Here is a 26,049-nt window from a genome sequence, read left to right on the forward strand (position 1 = left end):
GATTGCCCTTTTAGAGGGCGTTCCATGGTTAATTAAATAAAGACGTACGTTGTATTATACAGACATGTCGAGAGCACGTAGATATGGAGTGGTTGGAATTATTTGTCTCATTATTATGTCAGTGTTGGGAATGTATCTTGACAACGTGGTAAGTAATTACAAGCTTATTCTATAAACAACTATTTTATATAATCAGTAGGATTTGTAGAAAGATCCATACGATATTTCATGGGCGTGACATTTTCTTGTTGTTGGCCGTAACTGTGAGTGTGTGAGTATTACGAGGGCATCACTTGTACAATGGGGGTTGTTGCCGGGCAGTACACCAAACAAACACATTTGCCTTCGGAATTAACCACACAGTATTCATCAAATAGCCACAACCATCACTGATATTTGTTCTTTGTAAAATCGCCAAGATAAATTTCAGAAGATTTGGCTAACACCCAGTAAATAAAGAACGGGTGCTCGATCTGTAATTTTTGTTCTGACTTGTTTTCAATTACAGATCCAGCAAGGGATCTTTATTAACTGGGTGTAAGCCAACAATTTGTTTAAACAATTGAAATTTCTCCCAGGAAGAACTACATTTATAAAAATTATTATTAGCAAAAAGATATTTGGTCGTATATGCAATGTGTACAAAAAGGCTTCTTCGTCATGGATTCGGATATACTACATGTCCGAAAAAATGGCCTATTTTTAATTCGGTTGTATACGTCCTTGCGGTTCCATTGTTACATGTCATTAATATCGTATTATAGATTGTCTCATACTAATGTTTCAAGGTAGCTCTATAGCTTGTATATTCTTCGTCTCAATAGATAAGGAAAGATGTCGATGATTTGTATTTCTGTTTCCATTTTCATTGAATACTCTAGACAGAGTCTTTTCAAAATTTACAAACTGTGTCGCTTTTTATTTATGATATAAAAAGAAAAAGCATCATACAAGGCAAATAGACAGTGGATGTTTACGTGTGCCTAGATTTCCGATTGTTACAAGTGTAGCCCAATTGTTTCTTCTATATTTGAATGGAATAAGCTAGATAATTCGTTGAGAACGGCTTCCTCTGTCAATTCAGTTAAGAGATTGTTTTAAAAAAGTTGTAATTTGTGAATTGCTCAGCCGAACATACACTACGTGCATGTTTTGTAATATTAACATGACTTATTCACATAACTGCGACTTAATTAATATTTTCCTATTGACATTACTGTTTACTAGGTTAATGATATATGTTTATTTTGCAAACGAGTATTATTTTTGTTACTGTTCTGTATAAATGTTATAAACGATGTAAATATGTTCATTCAGGGCCCCATGGAAGACCACTACTTGTTGGTGAATGGGCTACCCTGTCAAAAGAATAGAAATAAATAAATAAATAAATAAATAAATATATGTTTCCTTTCCATTGTGATAAGTGCCCTGCTTTTAGTACCTGTATTTTTCCTTTTCGCTGTTAAAATGTGCCTTTTAAATATAGTCCCATTTGCTTTCCAAATACCGTAGAGGTTTTCAAGTCGATATGATTCATTTGTACAACACAGCAATTTGAATGAGTGAATCAATGGGAGAAGGGAACGATACAACGCACCCAGTGTGTCCCAGAAACAACGAAACCGAAAGTTAGCGATGTTTTATCATAACTTAATCACAACTACAATTAATAAATGACACATATTTGTACAGCTTAGATCCTCCTCTTTTATTTGATGCAACTCATATGATGCATATTTCACGCATGAGTGATTAAACAAAATTTGAAGAAAAGATACCCAAAAGTCATTTGGCGAATGGTATCTGAATTTCAAAGAAAAACAAAATCACATTTCCAGAAAGTTCATTTCATATGCCCTTTCATATCACTCCTCAATCAGGGAGCTAGGAATAACAATGTTCTGTTTGTTTAAAGTAAAGCTTGCATTTCCATAATTTTATTAAACGCCCGTTCCACTAGCTGTCTGCCCTAATAACAAAGAAGACGAAAGACTTCATGCATGGCTGATCGTCAACGAAACGGAGTTTGCTGTTTGTTGCTACGGCAGGCAGCCAGTGAAAATGAATTCGTTTGTTACAATAATGGAAATGCAAGCATAAATTTAAACAAACAAAACTTTGTTATTCCTGGCTCATTTTTTCCTGATTGGGGTCTCATATGAAGGGGAAAAATGGTTCTTTCTGGAAATGTGATTTTCCCTTTGAAATTCAGATACCGTTCGCCTAATGACTTTTTGGCATCCTTTCTTCAAATTGTTTCTAATCACTCATGCGGGAAATATGCATCATATGAGTTGCATCAAATAAAAGAGGAGGATCTAAGCTTTACAAATATGTGTCATTTATCAATTTTAGTTGTGATTAAGTTATGATAAAACATCGATAATTCTCGGCTTCGTTTTTTCTAGGACGCAATTTACAATCGCAGACAGCTGCGCTCTTTTTCGACCATCCTTATTATGTTTAATGCTAGTCGTTCGACTGTTTGTCCACTTCAGAAAGGAAACAGGAAAGGCTGCCACCAACAAATATTGGCATTATAAGCAAGTTATCAAACAGGAAAGGCTGCTACCAACAAATATTGGCATTATAAGCAAGTTCAAATTACGCTTGCATTATCAAACCTGTATTCAATGTTGATCCTCCTACACCTAAAGTACGGAATTATAGCGTGGGGCAATTGTGCTGACTATGATCATTTAAATATAGAATGTCATTACTTCAGGAAAAAGCGCTGTGTGTTAAATGTCGTTATGATTTTCGAGCACACATAAATGCACTTCTACACACACATAGTATTCTAAAGAAAACACATTTATATACCGTTATTATCTGGGAATATCTACGAATAATTGAAATAGTAATGAACTGCCAAATATTATTTATTGAATGTTTACAAAGAATGTCAATATTTATCATTATCTTGCTCGGTCTGCCGGGCTTTTTCATCTACCAGAAACAAGAAATTGCTCTCAAATAAATTATTTGTCTGTTCAGGCTCAACATTTTGACGCTCTCTTTCAGATCCAGTTAGAGATAACCAGCGTTCTATATTTTTAGTAGAGGGTTCACAATTAATTTATTACAAAAATACATGTCTCCTACGTGTTAACATTCTAGGACATGGGCATGGGCGGATCCAGCCGGCCGATAATTCGCATATTGGGGGAGGGGGTGGGCGGGGGGGGGGGGGGGGGGGTGTAGTGAGCATTAATTTTTTTTTTTTTTGCTCCCGAAAATTTGAAAATCGCTCAGCCCGCCGCCCCCCCCCCCCGGATCCACCACTGGTGTCCAACAATTTTTCACAAAATAACTACAATTTCTATTTTGCAAAATGTATGATTCCGGAGAGTCTTTGCATTTTAGAGTACCTAGATAATATGCTTTCCATAATACTCTCATTACCTTAGCCTGCTTATACACTCTTTCAATTCAATGGACTTGAATATCTCTGTGCATTAACCTGTATAACTATAATTACTTTTACCTCATTTATCTCTTATCTTTTTTTTGAAGAGCACCTAAAAAGATTGTAAAACAAAGGTGTTTTTTAGTAATATTATAATCATGAGGTTTTTATCGTTATGCACATAATCAAGAACCTAAGGTTTCCTGTTTACGATTCAATTCCATATGGTGTTTTAATTATTATGATAATCAGAAAGGTTTGATTGTCATGCACAATGTTATAATCAAGAACCTAAGGTTACCTGATTACGATTCTATTCCATATGACGTTTTAATTATTATGATAATCAAAAAGGTTTGATTGTCGTGCACTAATCAAGAACCTAAGGTTACCTGCTTACAAATCTATTCCATATGGTGTTTTAATTATTATGATAATCAGAAAGGTTTGATTGTCATGCACGTAATCAAGAACCCAACGTAACCTGTTTACGATTCTACTATTCCAAACGGTGTGTTTATTGTAGCTTGTTTTATATACTAAGGAGTATAATCAATCCATCGGAGTGAAAACATGATTGGAATTAGTACATACAATCCATGATTGTGCAAATCGATATATGGGGCAGGCAACGTTCGGTCAGATTTTAGCTTTATATTCAAACGTTTTGCGTAACTTTTTAAAGTTGTATTAACAAACAAAAAACCTATAGGCGCCCTGTATATATTTGAAATGTTGGTTTATTTTGCTGAGAGAATATAAAAAAATTGTTGCTGAGACATGTTGAAGAAAAATGGTCTAATGGAAAAAGGAATAGATTACACTTTTCTGCTTATTATTGAATACAGGGAGGGGAAGTCCACCCTGATATTAAGTTAGCTTAATTAAAAGCAGAACGATAATTTGGGTTTTCTGTTGTCGCAGAAAAATCAAATTTTGTATTCTTTCATCAATATTCGACTTTAAACGCATTGAACGTTTTGAAAACCCTCGAGGAATATGTCTTAAATTAGATCCTCTTTCACATTATGATAACATTTGAGTCCAATTTTACCATCAAACTTTTGGGGGTTTTAGGCAATAACTTACTGTCAGATGACCATATTTTGATACCTTATTTGTGATACTGGCAGGACACAAATTGGCGTTGGGTCCATGGGGCGGGGCCCTCAGAAGCTCAGGGGTTTATTCATCAATTTATCGTCAGATGAGCATAATTTTATACCTTATTTGTGACACTGGCAGTTCACGAATTGGCGTGGGGTTCAGGGGGCAAAGCCCCCGCAAGCTCAGGGGTTTGGGGCGATAAATTACGGTCAGATGAGCATATTTCATACCTTATTTGTGACACTGGCAGGTCACGAATTGGCGTGGGGTCCAGGGGGCGGAGCCCCCGCAAGCTCAGGGGTTTGGGGCAATAAATTACGGTCAGATGAGCATATTTCATACCTTATTTGTGACACTGGCAGGTCACGAATTGGCGTGGGGTCCAGGAGGCGGAGCCCCCGGAGGCTCAGGGGTGTTAGGCAATAGATTCCGGTCAGATTAGCATGTGCGATGCAGGGGACAGAGCCACCGTCAGTCAAGGGGTTTTAGGCATTTAATTACGGTCAGATGAGCATATTTTGATATCTTTCCCCTTTATTTCCCTTTTTTTTTCTACGGTCAGATGAGCATCCAGGGCCCCGCCTTAGGGCCAATGGTTGGGTTCGGGGGGGGGGGCAGAGCCCCCAGAAGCTCAGGGATTTTAGGAATTTTATAACTATCAGACAAGCATGCAGGGGCCCGCCTTAGGGCCCCTGGTGGGGTCGAGGGGGTGGAGCCCCGGAAACTTAGGGGTTTTAGGCATTTAATTACTGTCAGATGAACATATTTTGATACCTTATTTGTAACACTGGCAGGACACTAATTGACGTGAGGTCCAGGGGGCCGAGACCCAGAAGCTCAGAGGTTTTATGCATTAAATTACCGTCAGATTAGCATCCAGCCGTCCGCCTTAGGGCCCTAGGTGGGGTCCAGGGGGTAGTGCCACCGGAAGTCAAGTGGTTTTAGGCATTTAATTACGGTCAGATGGGCATATTTTGAAACCTTTGATATCTTTCCTTCTTTTTTTTTCCTTCTTTTTTTTTCCTTCTTTTTTTCCCCTTTTTTTCTTCCCTTCTTTTTTTTCCTTCTTTTTTTCCTTCTTTTTCCCCTTCTTTTGTTTCCCTTTTTTGGCCAGGGGGGGGGGGCGGGCCTGTCCTGTCATGTCTTGTTTTATCTTGTCCTGTTATGAAGTATTTTTTCATGTCCTGTCTCATCTTATTATGTCAGTTTCCTGTCCTTTTGTCATTCTGTTCTTTCGTATATTTCGATTATTCAAACACTTTTAAATGGTTTATGAAAATATGTTTTTATCTATTTTACTGTGATTATTAAAGATAAAGGTGAGTTCTAGTCATCCGATTGCATTGTGAAAGAAAAGGTGTGGAATGGATAAGAAAAAAATGATCATGTAGCATGTAAGTATTGGTGTGTACTGTAAAGTTCTGGAGTCATAAAAATCATAATAAATTTGGCCCATTCTTGGTAAGGTATCAAGCACTGTACACAGAAAGATGTATATGGGACTACACAAATGGTGTTGGGGCTACTAACCTTGATTTCCTAATCTTTCTATGCTTATTACTCAGCCAGTATACATTTTCTACCAAAATTGTTTGGCAAATGACATTTATTTGTAATCTTGAATATCAGTGTAATTTTCGTTTGATTCTGTGAGAATTCATTTTCTTTCTTTTTTCACCAGAACTCACCTTTATATTTAAGACACTTTAAAATGATTTATGAAAATATTGTTTATATTATATTTATTCTTGGTAACCTACACAAAGTAAACTATGCTTTCCAGTATAGGTTCTTGTTTCATTTCATAATTTTGAACTTACTTTGCCAACTATGTTCTTTATTGTGCAAACAATTGATATGAAATGGAATAAACTCGAATCAATTAATCGATTTGCATAACTTTATAGTGGGCGATCATTTGCAAATAGGTTGTAGGGTGATTCCCGAACAGTTGACAAAATGTCATACAATATGTGTCCGAACATGGTATATATTCCATACATTATGCTTTGTTACGTAGAACAAGCCATAATGTTATCCTACCCAGCAACAATTAATGTATGCAACGCACATTTTGACTATTGAAATACAATTTTCTTAAACAGGTGAACAAAGATTAGTCCATTAAATTTGATTAATTACAAAAATGGTTTGCTGTCGAAGTGCTATCTCCGAAGTGGCTTAAAGGTATTACAAAGTTTTGGTAAATTTTGAAAAATGGGTGGATAATGATTCTTTACAATTTTGATATATTTGGATGCCCCTGTGGATGTATTAAATGCACTAAAAATGTTAGCCCCTAAAACACTTCTGCTTTCGAGAAAAATTGAATATAAACATTTACCGGTGCTCCCGGTAAATTTTGATGAATTTCAAATAGCTCCTACGGCCGTACAATGGTAGCTGCGACCATGAAAATCTCAGAATATGTAGTTGTGCTATATAATTTCCGAACGGGAATAGCTAATCGGTCGATTTTAGTTAAGATACATTGTTTTATAGCTTAATTAATATCTTGACCTTGAGAGGGAGCTATACAACATAACGTGTTTATTATTTACAATTTCATAAATTTAGAGTCTATTTCGACCTCGACAACGACCACTGAATATTGTAAGATCGCATATGCTTCCAATATGTTCATTTGAACCAAATTCATGACCCCATACCAAAACTTTGTATTACCTTTAATTTGAAAAGGAGGGACTTTTTGTCGGATCCATACAAGAAACAGAAGCATACGTTACATGTATCAGTGAACAGATCAGACTTTATATAACGTTTTGACTGAGATTTAGTATTTTTACCGTGCTGCGCAAAGATGACAAAATTAGATTTTTTTTTTTTACATGTAAAGCTCCAATTGATAACATGATATAATTGCAAAATCAAGAAAAAATATTAGAGATAAAGTTTCCTTTCTTCTTCTTTTTCCTCTTTTCTTTCAATGCAAGAGTATCAAACAAATTGAATTTGTGTCCAGCAGTTTTAGCAACAATATAATGTTTAAACTTGAAGAAAAGAAAAAAAACCGTCCTGGTTGTTGTTGGTCGGCGAGCGTTTGGAGTTGAATGGGTAACTTATTACACATGATTCGTAGATCAATTTTTTTCAACCGAATAATAGTCGGCAACCACCGAGGATCAGTCGGCATGTACTCAGTCTAAGAACAGGGAGAGCACGAAAAAAACATTCCAAGACCAGTTGATCGGCAAAAGTTTTTCGATTCAGCAATTTAGTCCATATATATCGATATTATGATCTATCGTCCAATCATTTTGTTCTTCCTTAATAGGAGATCTCACAAACTAACTTGATCACGTTCTCTAAACATGATAAACCACGTCGTAGCATAGCTACAATGCACCTGCCATCAAGCTGTGGACCAACGCATCCAAATCATACAACCGTTTCTCTCGTATCAATTGTTCGTGGATCCGAGACAATTCCATGGTCACCTAAGACTGAGGATGCGACGGGACAGACAGTTGTGGTAGGGGACAAACTGAAGTTTAGTTTAGAGGCTCGAGATGTCATGGGACGGCTAAAGATACTCGGTGGAGACTACTGGTTTGCCATCATGGAGGATCTAAATAAAAACGGTACATTAGCATGTGATCAGTAGCTAGCATTTATTTGAAGAAAAACATAATTGAGTACTGCATGATCAGAATATGTAATTTTAAAAGAAATTTCAGTTATTCTTAAAGGTTTATATTCAATAGCAAGGGAAATTATATAATATGAGGTTTAGATAGCACAAAAAGGAAACACTCCAGACACAGATAATACATGGGACTCATGGACGTGTATAGATTGTGTTTCAACTAAATTTGATCCAGCAATATTTTTTAAAAAGATAGCATTTTGAGAGCAATTTTTTTTGTGAGACATTGCTAATCGTTTACTGGTACAAATGCAAATGATCAGAAAGAGAAACCTCTCATTTTTGTTTAGAGTTTACAATAATGCAATGTTCTCATCGTGAATCAGGCTATAAATTACACTTAAGTGTCGATTCTTTCTCAAATCTTTCCCTGTCGGCTGACCTTTTGTAAAATTGTGGCTTGAGGAATTTTTATAAATTGTCCTATTTATTAAAGTAGGCATTCTATCAAAATGTAACTTTATATCAATGGAAAGCTTATGACCTCATGAATTTGGAAACATTATTTTAGATTGTATGGATTGTAATTAAGTCATAAAAACAAAATCAAAAACGGATTTTTCATTATTCATTTTCTCTCCCAAATCAAACAAATAAAACGCCCAACATGATGTGACGTAGGCGATTGTAGCATGTCGCCTAAACATAAACAAAAGCTCGTAACCACTACATGGAGTCTATGGCTTTTGCTGTATAAGTCTGTTGCATGTTTTGATTGTTTTCCATACACGTTGTTTGAAGTAAATATAGATAAATTAAGAAATAAAAAAGGATAATTTTGCCTTTTACATAAAACTGACGGAAGAAATTATACAGATGAAATAAATCAATGAAAATTAACACAAAATGTAAGTAATATTACGATCGTTATATGTCAGTCATCGTTCTTGCTCAAATCGCACTGACTGGCCAACAAAAATCACATCAAATCAAATATCGTTCAGTGTTTTTTTTTCGTATATTGGTCAGTGAAGGCTTCTTGAAACAAACTTCACAACATTCTTCATTGTAGGCCTAATTACATAACCATTTTTAGCATTTCAGTTTTTGAATGGAAATTACTCCTAACACCCGTCTTCTTCACCGGCTTCCAACTGCGACCTCTGTCGTCTAGTCTGGTGAGCGAGTTTGTAAACACGTATTTTTAATTAAACTGGCCCATCAATATCATCGTCACTGGATTCCGACGATGAATAATGCAGATCCAAGTTACTGTCTGGCCTATTTTCACTCATTATGGATAATAAATCATTACAATTAATGCTAAATTGGCTGTAATCGATCGCCTATTGTATGTTGATACTGCATTGTGTGGATCCGGAAGTGGCATTGCTTCAATCGTCTACGTATCATCGAAGTCGCCTAATTCGTATAATTTCGGTGTCGTTTATGGATGGGATGCCAGAATTCAATGTAAAATGTCTGATTGTGGCTACATATGTATTTTTAGGGAAAAGATACGACACGTATCATTTCCTAAAGATCATGAGCTTTCATTTGACATACAATGTCTATTTAAGTCAATGTGTACTTTAAAGGCATCGTTTAAAATGTTAAATCTATGGTGCACAGCCCTACGTGGATGTAATGTTGAAGCCTTATAACAAAAATCGGGCTTCAAAATGACCGAGAAGTGCCTCAAAAAAGTAAAAATCTTTGAGTGACCGGTTTTACCATAACAATTTGTGAATCCAATCATAAATATCTTGATAATCAGACTGGCGATCAGCTTGTAAAAGTCATGGGCTTCCTGACTGACCTAAAGGTTTTTTTAATAATCATTGCAGCATGAGCTAAATCCAGGATTTTGTTTTCAGAAACTGAGAAGTTACCAGATCCTCTTAAGGGGAATCTAACCTAGGTAAACGCACTGTACAGTCACCAAACTATAATTGCTGCTATATAATATCTAGAGAAGGTTTCTGATTGGTCCTTAAGTTTGATAATCTACATCATTCATCCTGCATTTCCATAGCGATGAGTGTTACAGAAACTGCTTAATTCAAATTAAAGGAAACCTCACCCCAAAGAATAAATGTAATTGTACTGAAAGATTAGTTTTTATCTATCCCTATTGATCTACAGTATTCCTTACGTAAATGTACAAGAGATATATAGTGAAGACATGGGCGCTGCCATTTTCTTAATAATGTGACATACCAGGCGAATTTTTGCATGTATCATGCATCAAGTTCTAGTTAACTCATAGCCTGCCATAAGGCTACATGCACGCTATTGTTCTAGTGCTTTGTACACACTAGCAAGCTACTGCTTCTCTGCTTCTTGCATGTTTGCACGCATCCGTAATAGCAATTATTGTTCATGACCATAGTACCATCGCGTTAATCCGATTATCTCGTTATAAACTTGGCACCGGGGGATTTGTAGCTTGGCACAATGGGGATTAGCCCTGTGGCAGGATATTCAATAACAGACCATTACTTTACAATGAGGGAAAATTAAAGCTGCTAAGGCAAATTTAATATTTGGTGAAACATGCATAACAAGCAAAATACTATTGACACATTCCTTTAAAAATACTAAAATATAGCAGTTGACAAAATATATAGTATTTATGCGAAACCTTCACCCTAGAAGAAAAAAAACTTTATTATATACTTTACGTTCTGACATTTATAGAACAAAATATAAAGCAGGTGAATGAAATATGTTATCACCCAATACACGTGGGAAGGAAGCATCCCTAAATTTGAATACATTAAATTTAACTTGATAACCAATTTCGCATAATAAATCACATGGCAAAGAAAAAGTTGAGAAGTGAAAATAATATTTGGTAAAACATATATAATAGGTGAAAACTTATTTAACATTCCTTAAATAGTACTAAAAAGAGCTTGATGCATGAAACATGTAAACATTCGCCTGATATGTCACATTATCAAGAAATGGCCGAGCCCATGATTGTTATATAAATGTTATCCAAGTAATTTTTAATTCATCCTGTTTGATTTCATCTTATTATGTTGTATGATAATTGTTGTGATTTATTTTGTATATGATTGTTGTATTCGTTTACCTGTTGAGTTCAATTTTTGTTCACGGCCATGCTGAAAAGTAGCTTCTAGCTGATAGCAGGCTTTTTAATACAAAATACGATCTTACATCGACCCAGTCTTACTCAGCGTAACTTCCGGAAGTAGATGCACCCGCACTAGTCGACCTCAACCCAGCTTCCGAATCTAAAATTCGCGAAATCTAATTTTCATTTTCGATTGTAGACAAACATAACTATTACCCATTTAGAAAATCACTCTAAGGACATCGAGAAACTCGCACGTGGTAAACAATGTGGCCCGAATTCACAAAGTAAATTTGTAGACAAACCACGTTTGTTCAATAGGTTTGTACAAATCTAGGTTATAGAACTCTAACCTGGTTTATTTACAAACCCATTTCACCAACGAAGATTAGAACAAACCTTTGTTTGTAATCCCTGAGCAAGGTTTACATTCAGACCAAGGTTTCTAAAACCATTCTTGGCTGCAGACCTCTTAACATTATTATTATTATTAACATAGTTGTCAGAGGCCATATAGTTAAAATGTTAAGAATTGAAAAAAACTGTTGAACTAAGCATTCTCAGTACAATCCGGAGATCTTAAATGAGGAAGGAAAAAAAATAAAAAAAATAAATTGGTATAGAAGAAGGTATATCAATGTTATTTTCCTTTCGTTTTCCTTTCATCTTCTCTTTTTTTTGTTACATTCTTTTTACTTTTCGTTCTTTTCTATCCCATTTTTCTTCCTTTCCTACCTTTCCTTCCTTTTCTTCCTTCTTTTCGTCTATTTCTTTTTCATTTTTGTTCATTTCCTTTTCTTGCTTTCTTTCCGGCTTATTTTCATCTTCAATAGAAACGTTTATATCTCTCAATGCCACTGGCAGAATTAACATCGTAGGAGTGGTAGGTGACGGTTTTGTGCTGGTGAAGCGAACGGCGATTGACATGGCCTGCTACTTGTGACCGCAGTCCAATGCGTCGCGCTAATTATCTTCGTTCTTATTGAATCTCTCTCTTTCTACAAGAATATTGCTCGACAATGTTTTGTGTATGGAAAGACAAAAATATATTCTAAATCTACTCATGTAAGTCATGCAGTTTCCTATTGGTCTGCTGATTTCTTTATACTTTGCTCTCGCGTGAATTTCGGCGAAACATAGCAGCTACATAACAAGCTCAAGCGAGCAGCATTATGGTGCGTCCATATCGACTAATTTTTCAGGAGCTTAAGCACCGTGTTACACTCTAAAGGGCAAGTCCACTCAAAAAATAAATTACTTTCAATAGAAGCAGAAAAATCAGACAAACCCCCCAAAAAAGTTTGAGCAAAATTGGGTAACTAATAAGAAAGTTATGAATTTTTGAAAAAGTATGTAAAACTATAGAACAATGGAAATCACTACACAAATTGCCAATTTGGTTATCAGTTTATGACGCCATGTCCTCAATATTTATCAATAGCTTTATATATTTTAATCCCTTTAATTTCCCCTTTTATCCCCCAAAACTTGATTTCCCAATGCAAAGGCATTGGGAAATCAAGTTTTGGGAGATAAAAGGGGAAATTAAAGGCCCAGGTTTAATGATTTGTATAACATTGCGTGCATGACATTTCACAAAATCTTTTAGGAACTTTGAAGAATCGATACTATTTTCTGAATATTGTATATTCATAATTATTAGTTTTTATATAAATTGTTTATCAAAATTCACATTTTTCATGAAATTTGTCAACTCTATATTGGTGCATCCACACAACTACATATTACTATCAATCTAACTTGGATGCTGGTGTGAAAGATAAGATTCTTAGGGAGGAAATAGGAAATTTATATTATCAATATAAAGAAAACAATTAGTGAATAGTGAGGACATGACGTCCAAAATCATGAGTTTCCAATTTGTCTTGTGATTTTCGTTGTTCCATAGTTTTACATACTTTTTTCGAAAATTCATAACTTTCTTATTAGTTATTCGATTTTGCTTAAACTTTTTTTGATTAGTTTGTCTGATTTTCTGCTTCTATTGAAAGTAAGTTATTTTTGGAGTGGACTTGGCCATGTTGCACCTTAAAGGGCCCGTGAAAAAAATACAAGTGTATTATTGTTGGTGTGCAGTCCTGCATACATTTCATATTGTAATATGTAAACTTCTGAATTTGTTTCATAGATTTAAAAAAAAAAATTTAAATATATGTTTTTCAAACTTGCTAAGCTCCACCCAAAAAACCTTCAGATGTCATTCTCCTTGTGACATCATCTGTCAGTCATCAATGAGCTAACTTGAGAATATTTAGATGTCATGGGCCCTTTAAGACCTTAATGGGTGTACATGTAGCTAACACGACTATCATCCAGACGGTCACCACCCCGACCTCTACGCCGAACTAACCATACCTACGCCGACTTGCTCTAAACACGACCTTTACGCCGACCAAAACTGCCATCGTGTGAACACGGCTCATGTCATGCTGAGGAAATTCACGTTGCGCAACGACTATTTTGCTTTATACTTCTCTTACATAAACGTTGCCGAGGATAAAATAAATCTGTCAGAATAACGTAAGTTATTTCTTGGGGTGTGGTTTCCTTTAATACACGGCAGTGCTGATCTGTCTTCAGTAGTTTCAGCTACCTTGACAAACTCGGGGGCACCAACAAAAAGGGCACTTTCTGGAGAAAAATAGGGCACCTTCAAAGTGAAATCTCAAAGCGAAAATATGCATTTTTTAGAGAGATTATGATTACATTTTCAGGGATGATTTCAATATTTGTTTCTCTTTATTCATTATATAAGATATTGCTTAAGCATCATACTTTGCAATTGGGTGTGATGGTCTGAAAATTCATTTGCGGACGAGGAAAATGTTTAAGATTTGTGAGGTCGCAGTGCGAAAGATTGCATCTTATAAAGAGAAATACCCAATCCTGATGGGGTTATAAGCACATTGTCATAACGGAAGACTGAAAAGACCTTTGATAAGTTACATCCGTATAACATCTATAACTACGAGCGAGCGTAGCGACCCAGCTTTGGGGGAAATTGTTCTTAGTCGCTTGGAATTAGTGGCACGTTTAATGATGTGAGGAAAAGGGGACACTTATCGAAAGGGTTAAGACACTTATTAGAAAAGGAAAGGAGCACGTGTACAAAAAGGCTAATTATCAGAGGGGGAAATGGGGTACATTCTTACACCTAAAAATAGAGGCACGCACCAGGGATGAGAATGGGAAATTAGGCATTTGTCGACAGAAAAGAGGCACCCATCAGATTTTTATAGGGATATTTTTTTTTTTTTAAAGGAATAGATTCTTTATTAAAAATGAAAAAGGGGAACATATCATTGTTTAGGGTAATTGTCAGAGATAAAAAGGGGCATTTATTGCATCTGAAAAGGAGTGCTGACCATGAATGAAAAGAGGCACTTATGAGAATGCAAAATGGACACTAATGATAAAGGGAAATGTGCATTTGTTGAAAGAAAAGGGGCACCGATCGGATTTCAATAGGGGCATTTATCGGAGATGAAAGGGGCTTTTATGAAAAGAGGAAAGTGGCTCTCATTAAAGAGAAAAAGAGGCACATGTTAAAATAAACGGGGCACTTATCAAAGATGAAAAGGGGAAGGGGCACTTATAGGAAGGAAAAAGAGCATTTATTATGAAGTAAAAGGGGGACGTGTAAAAATAAAAAAGGGGCATCTATAAGAGATGAAAAGTGCACTTAACGGAAGGGGAAGGGGCACTTGTCAAAGTCAAATGAGTATCTCTCAGAATTGAATAGGGTCATCAAACAAGAGTGAGGTGAAAGGGGTCACTTATAGGAATGAAAAGGAACTATATTCATAGATGAAAAGGGGCATTTATGAGAAGGAAAAGGGGCTCTTTTTAAATGGGGGTACTTATCATAAGGAAAAGGGGGCACCTACTGAAAAGGAAAGGGTGCACATGTGAAACTATAAGGTGCGCTCATCCGAGTTAAAAAGGGGGAATTATTAAAAGGGGATGGGGCACTTTAAACAAAGGAAAAGAGGAACTTGTCAAAGCAAAAGGCGCTTCTCGTAACTGAAAAGGGGAACTTTCTAGAGATTAAAAAAGGCACTTATGAGAATTGAATATGGACACTTATTGCAAAGGAAAATGGGAACTTTTTCAAGGAAATGGGGTACGTGTCGAAATAAAAGGGGCACTTTTCAGAGGTGGAAAGGGGGACTTTTCCTGTGTAAAAAGGGGCACTTTTGGAATACTTGAAAGAATTAGGGGTCACTGTTCCCCCTGCCCCCCCCCTCCCCCCAGAGCGCCGCCTGTGCTCTACACCTTTTCCCCAATCGGTCACTGTTCTCCGAGTTGACTTGGATTTTCCCATAGTTCGGTCCGTAATATATCTGGCCCGCACTACTCACTCAGATCGGTAGGTTTACCGGGCTACACCATGTTTAGACTACATGTACATCTCTGAACGTTTGATATTGTTACCTCCTTTCCTGACATATGGCTATCTTATTTTTTCGTTATCTTAACTAACCTTTCTCTTTTGTTTCTAGCATCTACTGTCGGGCGAATAGTTGACCATGAGAATGGTCTATACACCTTACTCTTTGTTGCTGGATGGAGTGGGATGATTAGACTTCGTATCACACTTGTTCATCCCGCTGAATTAGCCAAGTGGATCAGAACTGAATACCTGTAAGTCCTTCCCTGAAGGGAACCTCACATTAAAGAATAAGTGTAGTTGCTTATCAATCTACAATATCGCTTTTAAAAAGGCATCGTTTAACAAAGTTTCCAGTTCTACTAATCTGAGACTGGCCCTACGTCTTATCAATGTATGTGATATGGTGTAATATTGAAGCCCTAAACAAAAGATCATGAATTGCCTCAAAAAAGTAAAAGTCTTTGAGTGACCGATTTTTACCATACTCATTTTCCCAAATACACTGTAATATTATTAAAAACCGTTGGGTAAACGGTTTTTGAAATTTCGAAATCATAAATATCTTGTTAATCAGACAGGCGATCGGCTTGTAAAAGTTCATGGGATTCCTGACTGACCTTACAGTGACTTAGTAACATTGTTGAAGGTTGATGAAAAAATTTCTTAATTTTGTATAAAATGTTACTTACTATACGTATTCCTTCTACTGTACTAACCCTCTGACATGCAAAAAATCCTGACAAAATTCTCAAACCACAAAAATATCTATGGTTTTCTTTGAAGGCGTCGATGTATGACACCCTCTCACAGTGATTAACAGTAAATTCTTCCAACCATTTTTGAATATTTCCAACCGTTTTTCCACGAAAATAAGACATAAAACAGTCTTTAAAAAATCTGTAAACACTTAAATGTCTTGAATGGAATGTAGAGCCATTTTATTGCTTTGTGACGATTTCCATTCACCTAAAATGTAATTAAATTGTAATTATATAATTGGGAGAATTAAGGAATCGATCAGATCAGTTTTTTTTCCAATTTGTACCATGAATAATGGTCCGTTTTGACTCAAATTTTCAGATTATCTTTAATTGTACATCTAGCATTGAAGTTTCTACCTTAGCACCACTATCTCTCATCTGAACAATGTTACCAAGTCCCTTTAAGGTTGATCATTATAATTGCCTCATAAGCTAAATCCAGGATTTTGTTTAGAATCTTAGGCAAAGATAACCAAACCATTAAGAATCTGTACAAGATATCTATAAATGAATATACACTGTTGGTCATAATGGTGGAATAATTATTTTTACCTCAATTTATTGAATGGTTTTGACAATGATTTATTGCTAATAGATCTAGATAATAGTATACATTCTTAGATTTCATTGAATGACAATTAGGGAGTGTTTGTTTTGCGTGACTGCTAAAGCATGTGTGTGTTACTATGCTAACCAACTAGGGGACCTACGTACTTAAGTCATAACTGACAGTAATGGGGATTAATGCCTCATAAAAGGGCACTAATATGGCAACATCGACACGGTTTTGATCCTGGAGGCTCACAGTAACTAGGCCATTGCTTAGCCAATAAATCATGACTGTACGCAGCGGGCGCTAGGGTACGTCGACGCCCCCCCCCAAAAGCAAAAAAACAAAGAAAATGCAATAAATGTTCAAAAATTTATTGTAATTTGCCCCGACCCCCAACATAAAAAAAATCTTCTATGTGGGCATGCCTTGAACCATAATGCATGGCCCTACGGAGAAATTTTTCCTGTTGGGGACTGGGGAAAATTGCAATGAATTATTGAAAAATTATTGCATTTTCTTCTTTTTTTTTTTTGTGGGGGCGTCGACGTACCCTAGCGCCCGCTGCGTACAGTCATGATTCATTGGCTAAGCAATGGCCTCGTAACTGTGAGCCCCCAGGATCAAAACCGTGTCGATGTGCTATATTAGCGCCCTTTTATGAGGCATTAATCCCCATTACTGTCAGTTATGACTTAAGGACGTAGGTCCCCTAGTTGATTAGCATAGTAGCACACACATGCTTTAGCAGTCACGCCAAACACTCCCCAATTGTCATTCAATAAAATATGAGAATGTATACTATTATCTAGATCAGGCCTTCTCAACTGGCGGCGCGGGCGCCAATTGTGGCGCTTGTGGTCAGTCGGAGTGGCGCGCGACTGTTGCAACAACAAAACAAAAAACAGGAAGAAAGAAAATATTTATTTTAGAATTAAATACTCAGCTAAATCAAGAAGTTGCAGTCGAATTTGAGCCCAAAATTTTACCATTTTATACAAATCTAAACCTAAGGTCTGAACAACAATTAGCTTACGATGGGATACCAATTTTAACATTGCCAATCTTTGGAAACAACTTGTTTTTGTTTGTTTGATTTTCACTTTATTTTGACATTTCCCGTGTTTATTGCACACAAAAAATGCATATAAATATACCTCCGGTGTAATTGTACCCAGGAATCGTACTTATTTTTTTTTTCAATAAGAAATTATGATTGATTATATATTGTGGAATGAAATGGTTTTGAAAATGCCCCATTTGGGCCTTTAAAATGCCCTAGATCCACCAGCTTCAGGGGGCCCCACCCCCTGCTACCCCCGTTAGGGCTTCGCCCCCTGACCCCACCCATTTTCGGCTCGGTCGCTACGCTCCCTCGCAGCAAAGTCAACTATATAGGGTGGCGCTTCAATTACAAATTCTTTTCGTTTTGGCACTTCTAATAAACTAGTTGAGAAGGCCTGATCTAGATCTATTAGGAATAAATCATTGTCAAAATCATTCAATAAATTGGGGTAAAAATAATTATTCCACCATTATGACCAACAGTGTACGTTGGGCAAGACGTTATGTCTTTTAGCATTACATGGGCGCCGCCATTATTGGCGACCACTTTTGGCGACCACTTAGTTTGACTATTTGAAGATTCAGATGACCAAGTGACCATTTCCATTAATCTTACTCAACGGAGTAAAATTCCAAACCGGCATATATAATTTACTTTTAATCTACAGTTTGAAATTTGCATGACAAATGCAATATTGGTTTAGCTTTTTTGAAAACCAAAGAAAAGAGACATTTATATTAGCTTAAAAAAAGAAGATTTTAATAAAACTTTAAATATAACTGAATCAAGGTCAAAATATTATCTTGCTTAATCAGCTTGAAGCCCGATATAGCTCCTTAGTTGTTATAATGTCTTTATTCGCATCAAATTGCATCACCGTTTAACGCGTTGTTGTAACATCCATATATTTCCAATTCCGTTTAACCGCTAAAAAAAAAATGGTTTTAGGTTAAACGAAAATTACTCACTTCTGCCAAGGTCGCCGCTGATTAAAAGTAAAAATAGTAGAATACCACGCACTAGTGTTCTAGCTACGGTGGTCGGCACTGGACGGGCCGGCTGCCCCGACCAGCACGGAGAATTTCCAACCCGGCACTACTCCTGACCCTACTCCGACCGGAACTAATTTCACATTTAAAGCCCCACTTCACTAGTTTGACCAGGAGGGATTAGACCTCCCTGCATGGTCACTGACAGATGGTTATCTCATCAAATCAGCTCTCAATTAACATAAGAAAAAGGGGATAATGGGGGACCAATGGCCACCGATTTAATAGGCATTGTTTGCTATATAGAGGGCACCAGTAGCTATAAGTAGTGCTGTGGGGCTTAAACGTAACCATGTATGAAAAAAAAGTAGTACTTACATTCATATTTTCGTCTTTTATCGTGTTTTTCTTTTTGGTGCAATTGTACAAGAATCATGTTTTATTTTGACAATAAATGATTATTTCTAAAGATTTACCGAGTGTTGTTTTCAATGTTACAATTCATGAAAGCCGCCATATTGAATTTACCGATGTATACGCTATATTACACATAGATAGCAGCCCATACTCGTTTGACTAGTGTTCATATAAATGTTTATTTTTAATAGGGTAAATACGAAATTTCGTAGTTTTCCAGAAAATTAATAAACAAAAAAACTATAATGTACATTTATTTTATTATTTATAATGTAAAATTTGTCCGATATTGTACAATTTATTTTATATTTTTCATTCATTGGGTTCGAGGCGAACTTGTTTTGATCAGCGCCTAGTACGCACATGTATTCGTGTTTATAGCTCGCGATCGCGATACTGCAGAGGTCAGGATTTGGGATAAATGGCGTCAGTGAAGTATTGTGCATGTATTTCGAGGCTGGGAACTTCGTTTTATGAGTCAACTTCTTAATCTGCAATTTTGCAGTCGATTGTTATCGTGTAGATTGTTGCTCTGCAATTCAATATTACAAGTCGGGGCTGACTTATGATGACTATAGTGTCAGTTACACTTGATTTAGTAGCTTTATAAACAAAGTGATACCTAGTCATTGTTCCAATGCATGCCCGACAGTAAAGTTCCGTGTTTGTTAAGTTATTTTGTTTTTGATTATGTTAATTATTTGTTAATATTGTGGTTTCTTTGATTATCCAATAAAAACACAAATACAACTAGACATATAATACTTGTTTGGAACAAGTATAGGTGGGCTGGTCAACTAACATTTGAGACAAAATAGAGCAAAAATAAGCGACATACTGCTTACAAATTCTTAAAAGACAATATCATGTAGATTCATAACGTGAACTAAATTCACCTTCTATAGGCATAACACGCAAATTATGAAGTTTTTGACATGAGGCCTTTAATCAAAATTTTCACTATGATGACGTCATCAAAATGAAAAATGGTTATTACTGCGCTTGTAGAGAATTGTCTTAGCTACAACTCGAAATTTTGAAGAAAATTGATCAATATTTACAGAGATACAATCAATTTTACATAAATATGCTGACGTCATAATATGCAAATTCGTATTTTGAGTTCCAAGGCCATTGTGATGATGTCACGATACACTTAATGGCCAAACTAGACATGGAATCATATTTCCGACTCATACTCTATCTTAATATGAAAAAAATTGAGGATCCCGGTGCATTCCAAAGAGCTATGACGGATTTTGTATAGGCATGTTTTTGCCCATATATGCTATGTATTAAAAGACCTCGCGCGCACTGACAATTATCTTGAATTTACGCTCATCTTGTTAATAATGGTCATAAAGAGATAAACATGGAATCAAATTCCTTGAAAAAATATGAGAAATATCATGAAAGAAAAAAAAATGGCGATTCTATGTTTTTTAATGGTGTTACGCGCGAAAACGCGCGCGCATGCTCGTACGCGCGATTTTTTATAAAATGCTTAAAATGACCTGAAACGTATGCAAAATAAATTTAAGACGAATTTGAGCATTTAAAAATTTTGCGCGCGCACTGACGCGCAGACGTACGCGCACGCGCGCGTTTTTTGACCTGAAATTGACCGGACTGATATTGACCTTGATCGTGATAAATATGAATGAGAAATGAATTACCGTTATGAAAATATGATCATGAGTAAATTTTCAGAAAATTTCACAAAATGGCGCCTAGATGACGTCATCAGTCAAGGTCAAGGTTGAAAACTTTGCTGTGCCTTGTTCATATGCCTATACATATGTGTGCCAAATTTTAAGATATTTGATTGAGCCATTTTCAAATTATCTTGCTCACAAAAAAGTGGGTCGAAATAAGAAAAATAAATAATAAAGAAATAATAAAGGCAATTTTAACAAAATTATAAGGTGGTCTGTATTAGATACAGCCCACCTAAATATGACCAAACGATTTTTTTTTAAAAGTCCCTGTAAACGAAACCGTCAAATTGAAAACGGATAGTGCCATGGACCGTTGGATACCAGACGGTTAAACGTTTGACCGCAGCAAGCGGAGTCGGAGTCCAAATATTATATTGATTAGAAACAGAGATTTAAGTAGAAATTAAAATTTCCTTTATTTCAACAAAGCGAAGGTGTCAAGCGTTAGAATCTGGAAGGATTTTTATTATATGATACATTTCATAATTATAAACAGCCATAGCATGAGAGCTCCCAGCTGGTCAGGACTGTTCAAATTTGGAGAGCACGAAGAACGATCACCGTGTTCCCTCAGCCTCGACGCCGTTTGGAGTGAGAAGTGTGTAGCCAAGCCTAAAGCTCTACAGTACGCCATCATAGTATGCAATCCACCAAAGACCCTTCCATGCGATACACTAGTGAGCCTTAATGGAATTCCATCTCTCTACACACAAGACTTCAAGAAACGTTTACCATCAGCCCGCAAGAAATTTCTTCAGAGGTAAGCTGATATTTACATCTTACCATAATAATATGCAGGGATGGGTGCACAGCAAACTTCTTTTTTCAGATATGTTTAGAAATTTGAATTACCATCATAATCATAATTACCTTCATAATCATCATGGAAGTTGTTGCTGATTATATGGATCATACTACGTATTGATCTCTACCTCATCGTTGACACTGTACGAGTTCCATCCTACCCACCCCATCCCCAAACAAATAGGAACAGAAAAGAGAACAGGAAGAGAATGTGCTGTACCATTACTTTAAAGATTAAAGTAAAAATTGAAAGTAATCTCTATAAGAATGTTATTATGATAATTTTCACTGTTTATACGAGCAGGTTATAACTTTAAAAGATAACTATGTATTACGTCTCCCCAACATAGTTAAAATAAGTGCTTTTCTACCCAATTTGATAGAAGTTCTGAATGTTTGGTTAACGGTTTTAGTGTTATATTTGTATGTTGGTTTTGAAGACTGTAATTGCTTCCAGGCATAGATTTTTTCCTTCATTTTCTGCAAGCAGGTATCCGAGTAAACGGAGCACCGGAAGCAGAATCCTAATATTGATCAGAGTGAAATATGAAATATGAATGACGAATTTTATGGATCGCATAAGGATCCGTTTTAATAATAATAATAATAGCTAGTTCTTATATAGCGCTTTTCAGGACCGAAGGCCCTCTCAAAGCGCTTTACAGATATATATATTATTACCCCGGTCATAGGATTCAGGCTTACCCGCACACAATGTATGCACATTCTCCACTCCCTGGGGAGCATTCCAGCCAGGCGTCTTTTTCACAAGCGCACACTTGCTAATCTAAGCACATTAGCTTTCGCATCCTACCGGGTACCCATTTAACACCTAGGTGGAGAGTGGCAAATGTAGATCAATGTCTTGCCAAAGGACATTAGTGCTGCGGTGGGACTTGATGGAACAACGGATGTGAGATTAGTATCTAAGTAATTAATGTATGTTTTTTCAACTGATGTTTCGTTGCAGACCATATTACTATACAGCCATCACAAACGTTCCAAGTGATATTTTTGTTACTGGTGAGATTTCTTTCATTATTATTATTATTCTCATTATCACCTTTATATTTTTATTATTCATTCGGCAAAGCCAACAGAACAGTATAAACACAGAACAGCAGTAAAGTTTGAAGAGAGTCTTATCGACACCGGGAAAAGAAAAAGATTACATAAACTTCTACAACCCGCAGGTCTTCTTCTTCCAAACCATGTGTCTTCTCATGAATAAATAGCAAAGCATATAGCAATATACAACGAATAGTGAATTGCAAGTACGAGAGAAAAAACAATCTTTTAATATTACTTACTGTTTCTATGATTTTCCTTCTTTTGATATTCATTTTGCAATAACTTAATTTGACTGGCTTAAAAAGTAATCTTCTAAAAATTAATATATTTGTATATTAATGTACATGTTTTAGTTAATAATTACAAAGGAGGAATAAAAATAGTTGTTGGGGTTTTTTAAACGCTAAAATTGTCAGTCATTTTGCTCCCTCGCATTAGTTGCGTCAATTTTTTTATTTTCCCAAATATATGAAACATGAAAGGCGTTTTGAAAGGGTTCAACATCTGAAGAAAGATCTTAAAGAAATCTTCATTGTCAGGCAACTTATATATTCGTTGACGATATTTCCCCACATATTTGTCAAATTCTGCGCCCTATATAAGGAATAAGGGAATAAAAATGTCTCATACATGTCAACAATTCGAAGCTCTACCTTTCGATTGCTGCGGTTACTAGCACATTTTCCTATCGGTAAAATGCATTAAAAAAATGCTCGTACTATTATGTAAGTAAGTTTGTCCTGAGTAAATAATCCCGAGATACACCACTGGATTTTGCAACATTTTACCTTGCCTTTAGGACTTCACCAGAAATATTCCATTTGGCAATAAGGCGGTTAGAAATGAAAAAGGTAATGTCGTAAGTCTCATATTACCGAACTTATCAAAGAGAACCATGCAACTGAGGTCGAATTAGGACAAAATGTAATTTTAGGGGAAATATTACAAACATTTATGGCACTCATATACCATTTGTATCATTTAATGTTTTCTCCAATCTCGACGTTTTTTATTGAAACAAAGCGGATGACTCAAAGAGACAGCACCTTCTTTCTGATGGAACGTCTTATCTACCGCGCTGTGAACCAGGAATGGACACGCCTTTGACAGAAGGATACTGGTGGAACAGGACTTGGTTCTCTTTAACTTGTGGTCCTCGTGTCTCTTTGAACAAGGCCAATGTACATCATTGTCTTCACGATACCAACATCTACTTCACCGGTGATTCGACCACAAGGCAATGGTTTGCCGCCATCACCGAGGCCCTAGGGTTAGGACAACCCGAGGATCATGAAAGGGCTTTTCTGCTGCAGAGACGTGATAAGGCAGCAAATCTAAACCTTACATTTATCTTTCATCCTCTTACGGCCCATCCCCAGCAGGTCTTTGTCAATCTCTCGACGGTCAAGTTTGAAGCTGATGTTATCCTCGAGTTGCCACGTCATACCTGTAGGAATGTTGTCGTGTTCAGTCCATGGGCACACTTCTCTATCTGGCAGTGGGAGGCTTACACGGACTGGTTGAAGGGCATCAGGGCAGCCATTTTGGTTGCCAAGCAAAGATGTCCGGATCTCCTTTTTGTTTATAAGAGTCCACATCCCGTAGACAAGTGGTCGGTGTTCCCTGCGAGAGACGTTGTCTTTAATGAGATGAGAGCACTTGTCAGGGATATTTTTGAAGGTCTTGGTGTAATCTTCGTTGATATATGGGATATAAACCTAGGAAGTCCATGGCCTATTACATTACATATGCCCAGTGACGTCATTGATCAGGAAGTTTCTGTATTGTTGTCTTACTTGTGTCCGTTGCTACAGAGCAGGGACAAGAAAAAAACAACGGTATAGAGATAAACAGTTTACATCAGAGGGTGATGTGTAGGATGAAACATTTAGTCACAAACAAATTTGAAAATCGTCTCAATGTGATTGTTTAGCATGTAAAGGCAGAGGCCTATGCTTCTATCAATAATTAAGCGCTTAAATGATGTTCAGTCCTTACATTACAATGTGCTAAATCCCTTTTTATTTTCCTCTGTCTTAGTCCCTCCTTCTCTCTCTCGTTTGTTACATGCTATTGTAATACCCCAATCAGCCATGATCATAATGCTATATCGAAACCAGTTAAATGTGAAGGGACTATGATGCATTACTAGTATCAAAATGCAAATCACATCAAGAGGATCGATAATAGCCAAACGTGCCTTAACTTTTTGAATAATAGAAAAGGCGATTATTCCCCTTCTTTCCATAACTCCTTTGACTCTTATTTCTTCAATATTATTGTTCAATGTGCCTTAAAACTCTGCCCAATGTATTTATGATATATATTGTGCCTTTCTCAGGCAGATCCAGGTTGTGGGCTTAGGGGGCACGGGCCTCCAGCCCCTGGTAAAAAAAAAATTAGAAAAAAAGATGGTGACCACAATTTTTCCTTTTTGTTTTGCTCAAGGGGATATGGGGTGTTGAGTAAAAAAAAAAAGTAGTGCTCATTATCGACTCCCCCTCCCCGCTAAAGCGCCGCTAAATATTTTCTGACGAATTGGGCCCCCTCCGGCCTTGCCGCTGGCTGGATCCGCCCCTGGTCATCCTTATTACCGTTCTTACCCTCTCATCAGTTCTCAATCCCAACACTGTTCCCATTATTGCATATCCTTTTTTAACAGTTCATTCCTTTTTTTGGGGGTCTTTTTCCTCTCTCTCCGTAATTCCTTACTCGTCTTCTCACTTATTTCATTTTCTCCCAACTTCTCACCCCTCCCACTTTTCCTATCTCTATCTATCCTCTTTAATCCTCCAGTAATGTGTTCAAACTATAGGCATGCCTCTAACCTATATTACATGTGAAGCCAGCAACAAGGGGGTTCGGAGGGCTCCATCGAAACCCCTAATATTTGCAAAGGTTAAAAAAGGGGGAAGAAAAGAGAGAAAGGAGGAGAGAGGAGAGATGACAAGAGAAAAGAAGAAGATCCGGTTATAAAGCCCTTCAGAGGACCCCCAACCATACTCACCCCCACCCACAATCCGATGTTAA

General features: G+C 36.6%; 1 protein-coding gene across 1 annotated transcript; it reads left to right on the forward strand.

The window, feature by feature from the left end:
- Positions 1–54: 54 nt before the first annotated feature.
- LOC100891053 (NXPE family member 3) lies at positions 55–25,429 on the forward strand. The gene is made up of 6 exons (XM_011674914.2): positions 55–148; positions 7,815–8,121; positions 15,753–15,894; positions 21,641–21,904; positions 22,919–22,971; positions 24,043–25,429. Exons 1-6 carry the CDS (start codon positions 65–67, stop codon positions 24,861–24,863), a joined length of 1,671 nt encoding a protein of 556 aa, XP_011673216.2. The 5' UTR covers positions 55–64; the 3' UTR covers positions 24,864–25,429.
- Positions 25,430–26,049: the final 620 nt, after the last annotated feature.

Source organism: Strongylocentrotus purpuratus, unplaced genomic scaffold, assembly GCF_000002235.5.
Source record: "Strongylocentrotus purpuratus isolate Spur 01 unplaced genomic scaffold, Spur_5.0 spur5_scaffold_5, whole genome shotgun sequence".
Taxonomy (NCBI): Eukaryota; Metazoa; Echinodermata; class Echinoidea; order Camarodonta; family Strongylocentrotidae; genus Strongylocentrotus; species Strongylocentrotus purpuratus.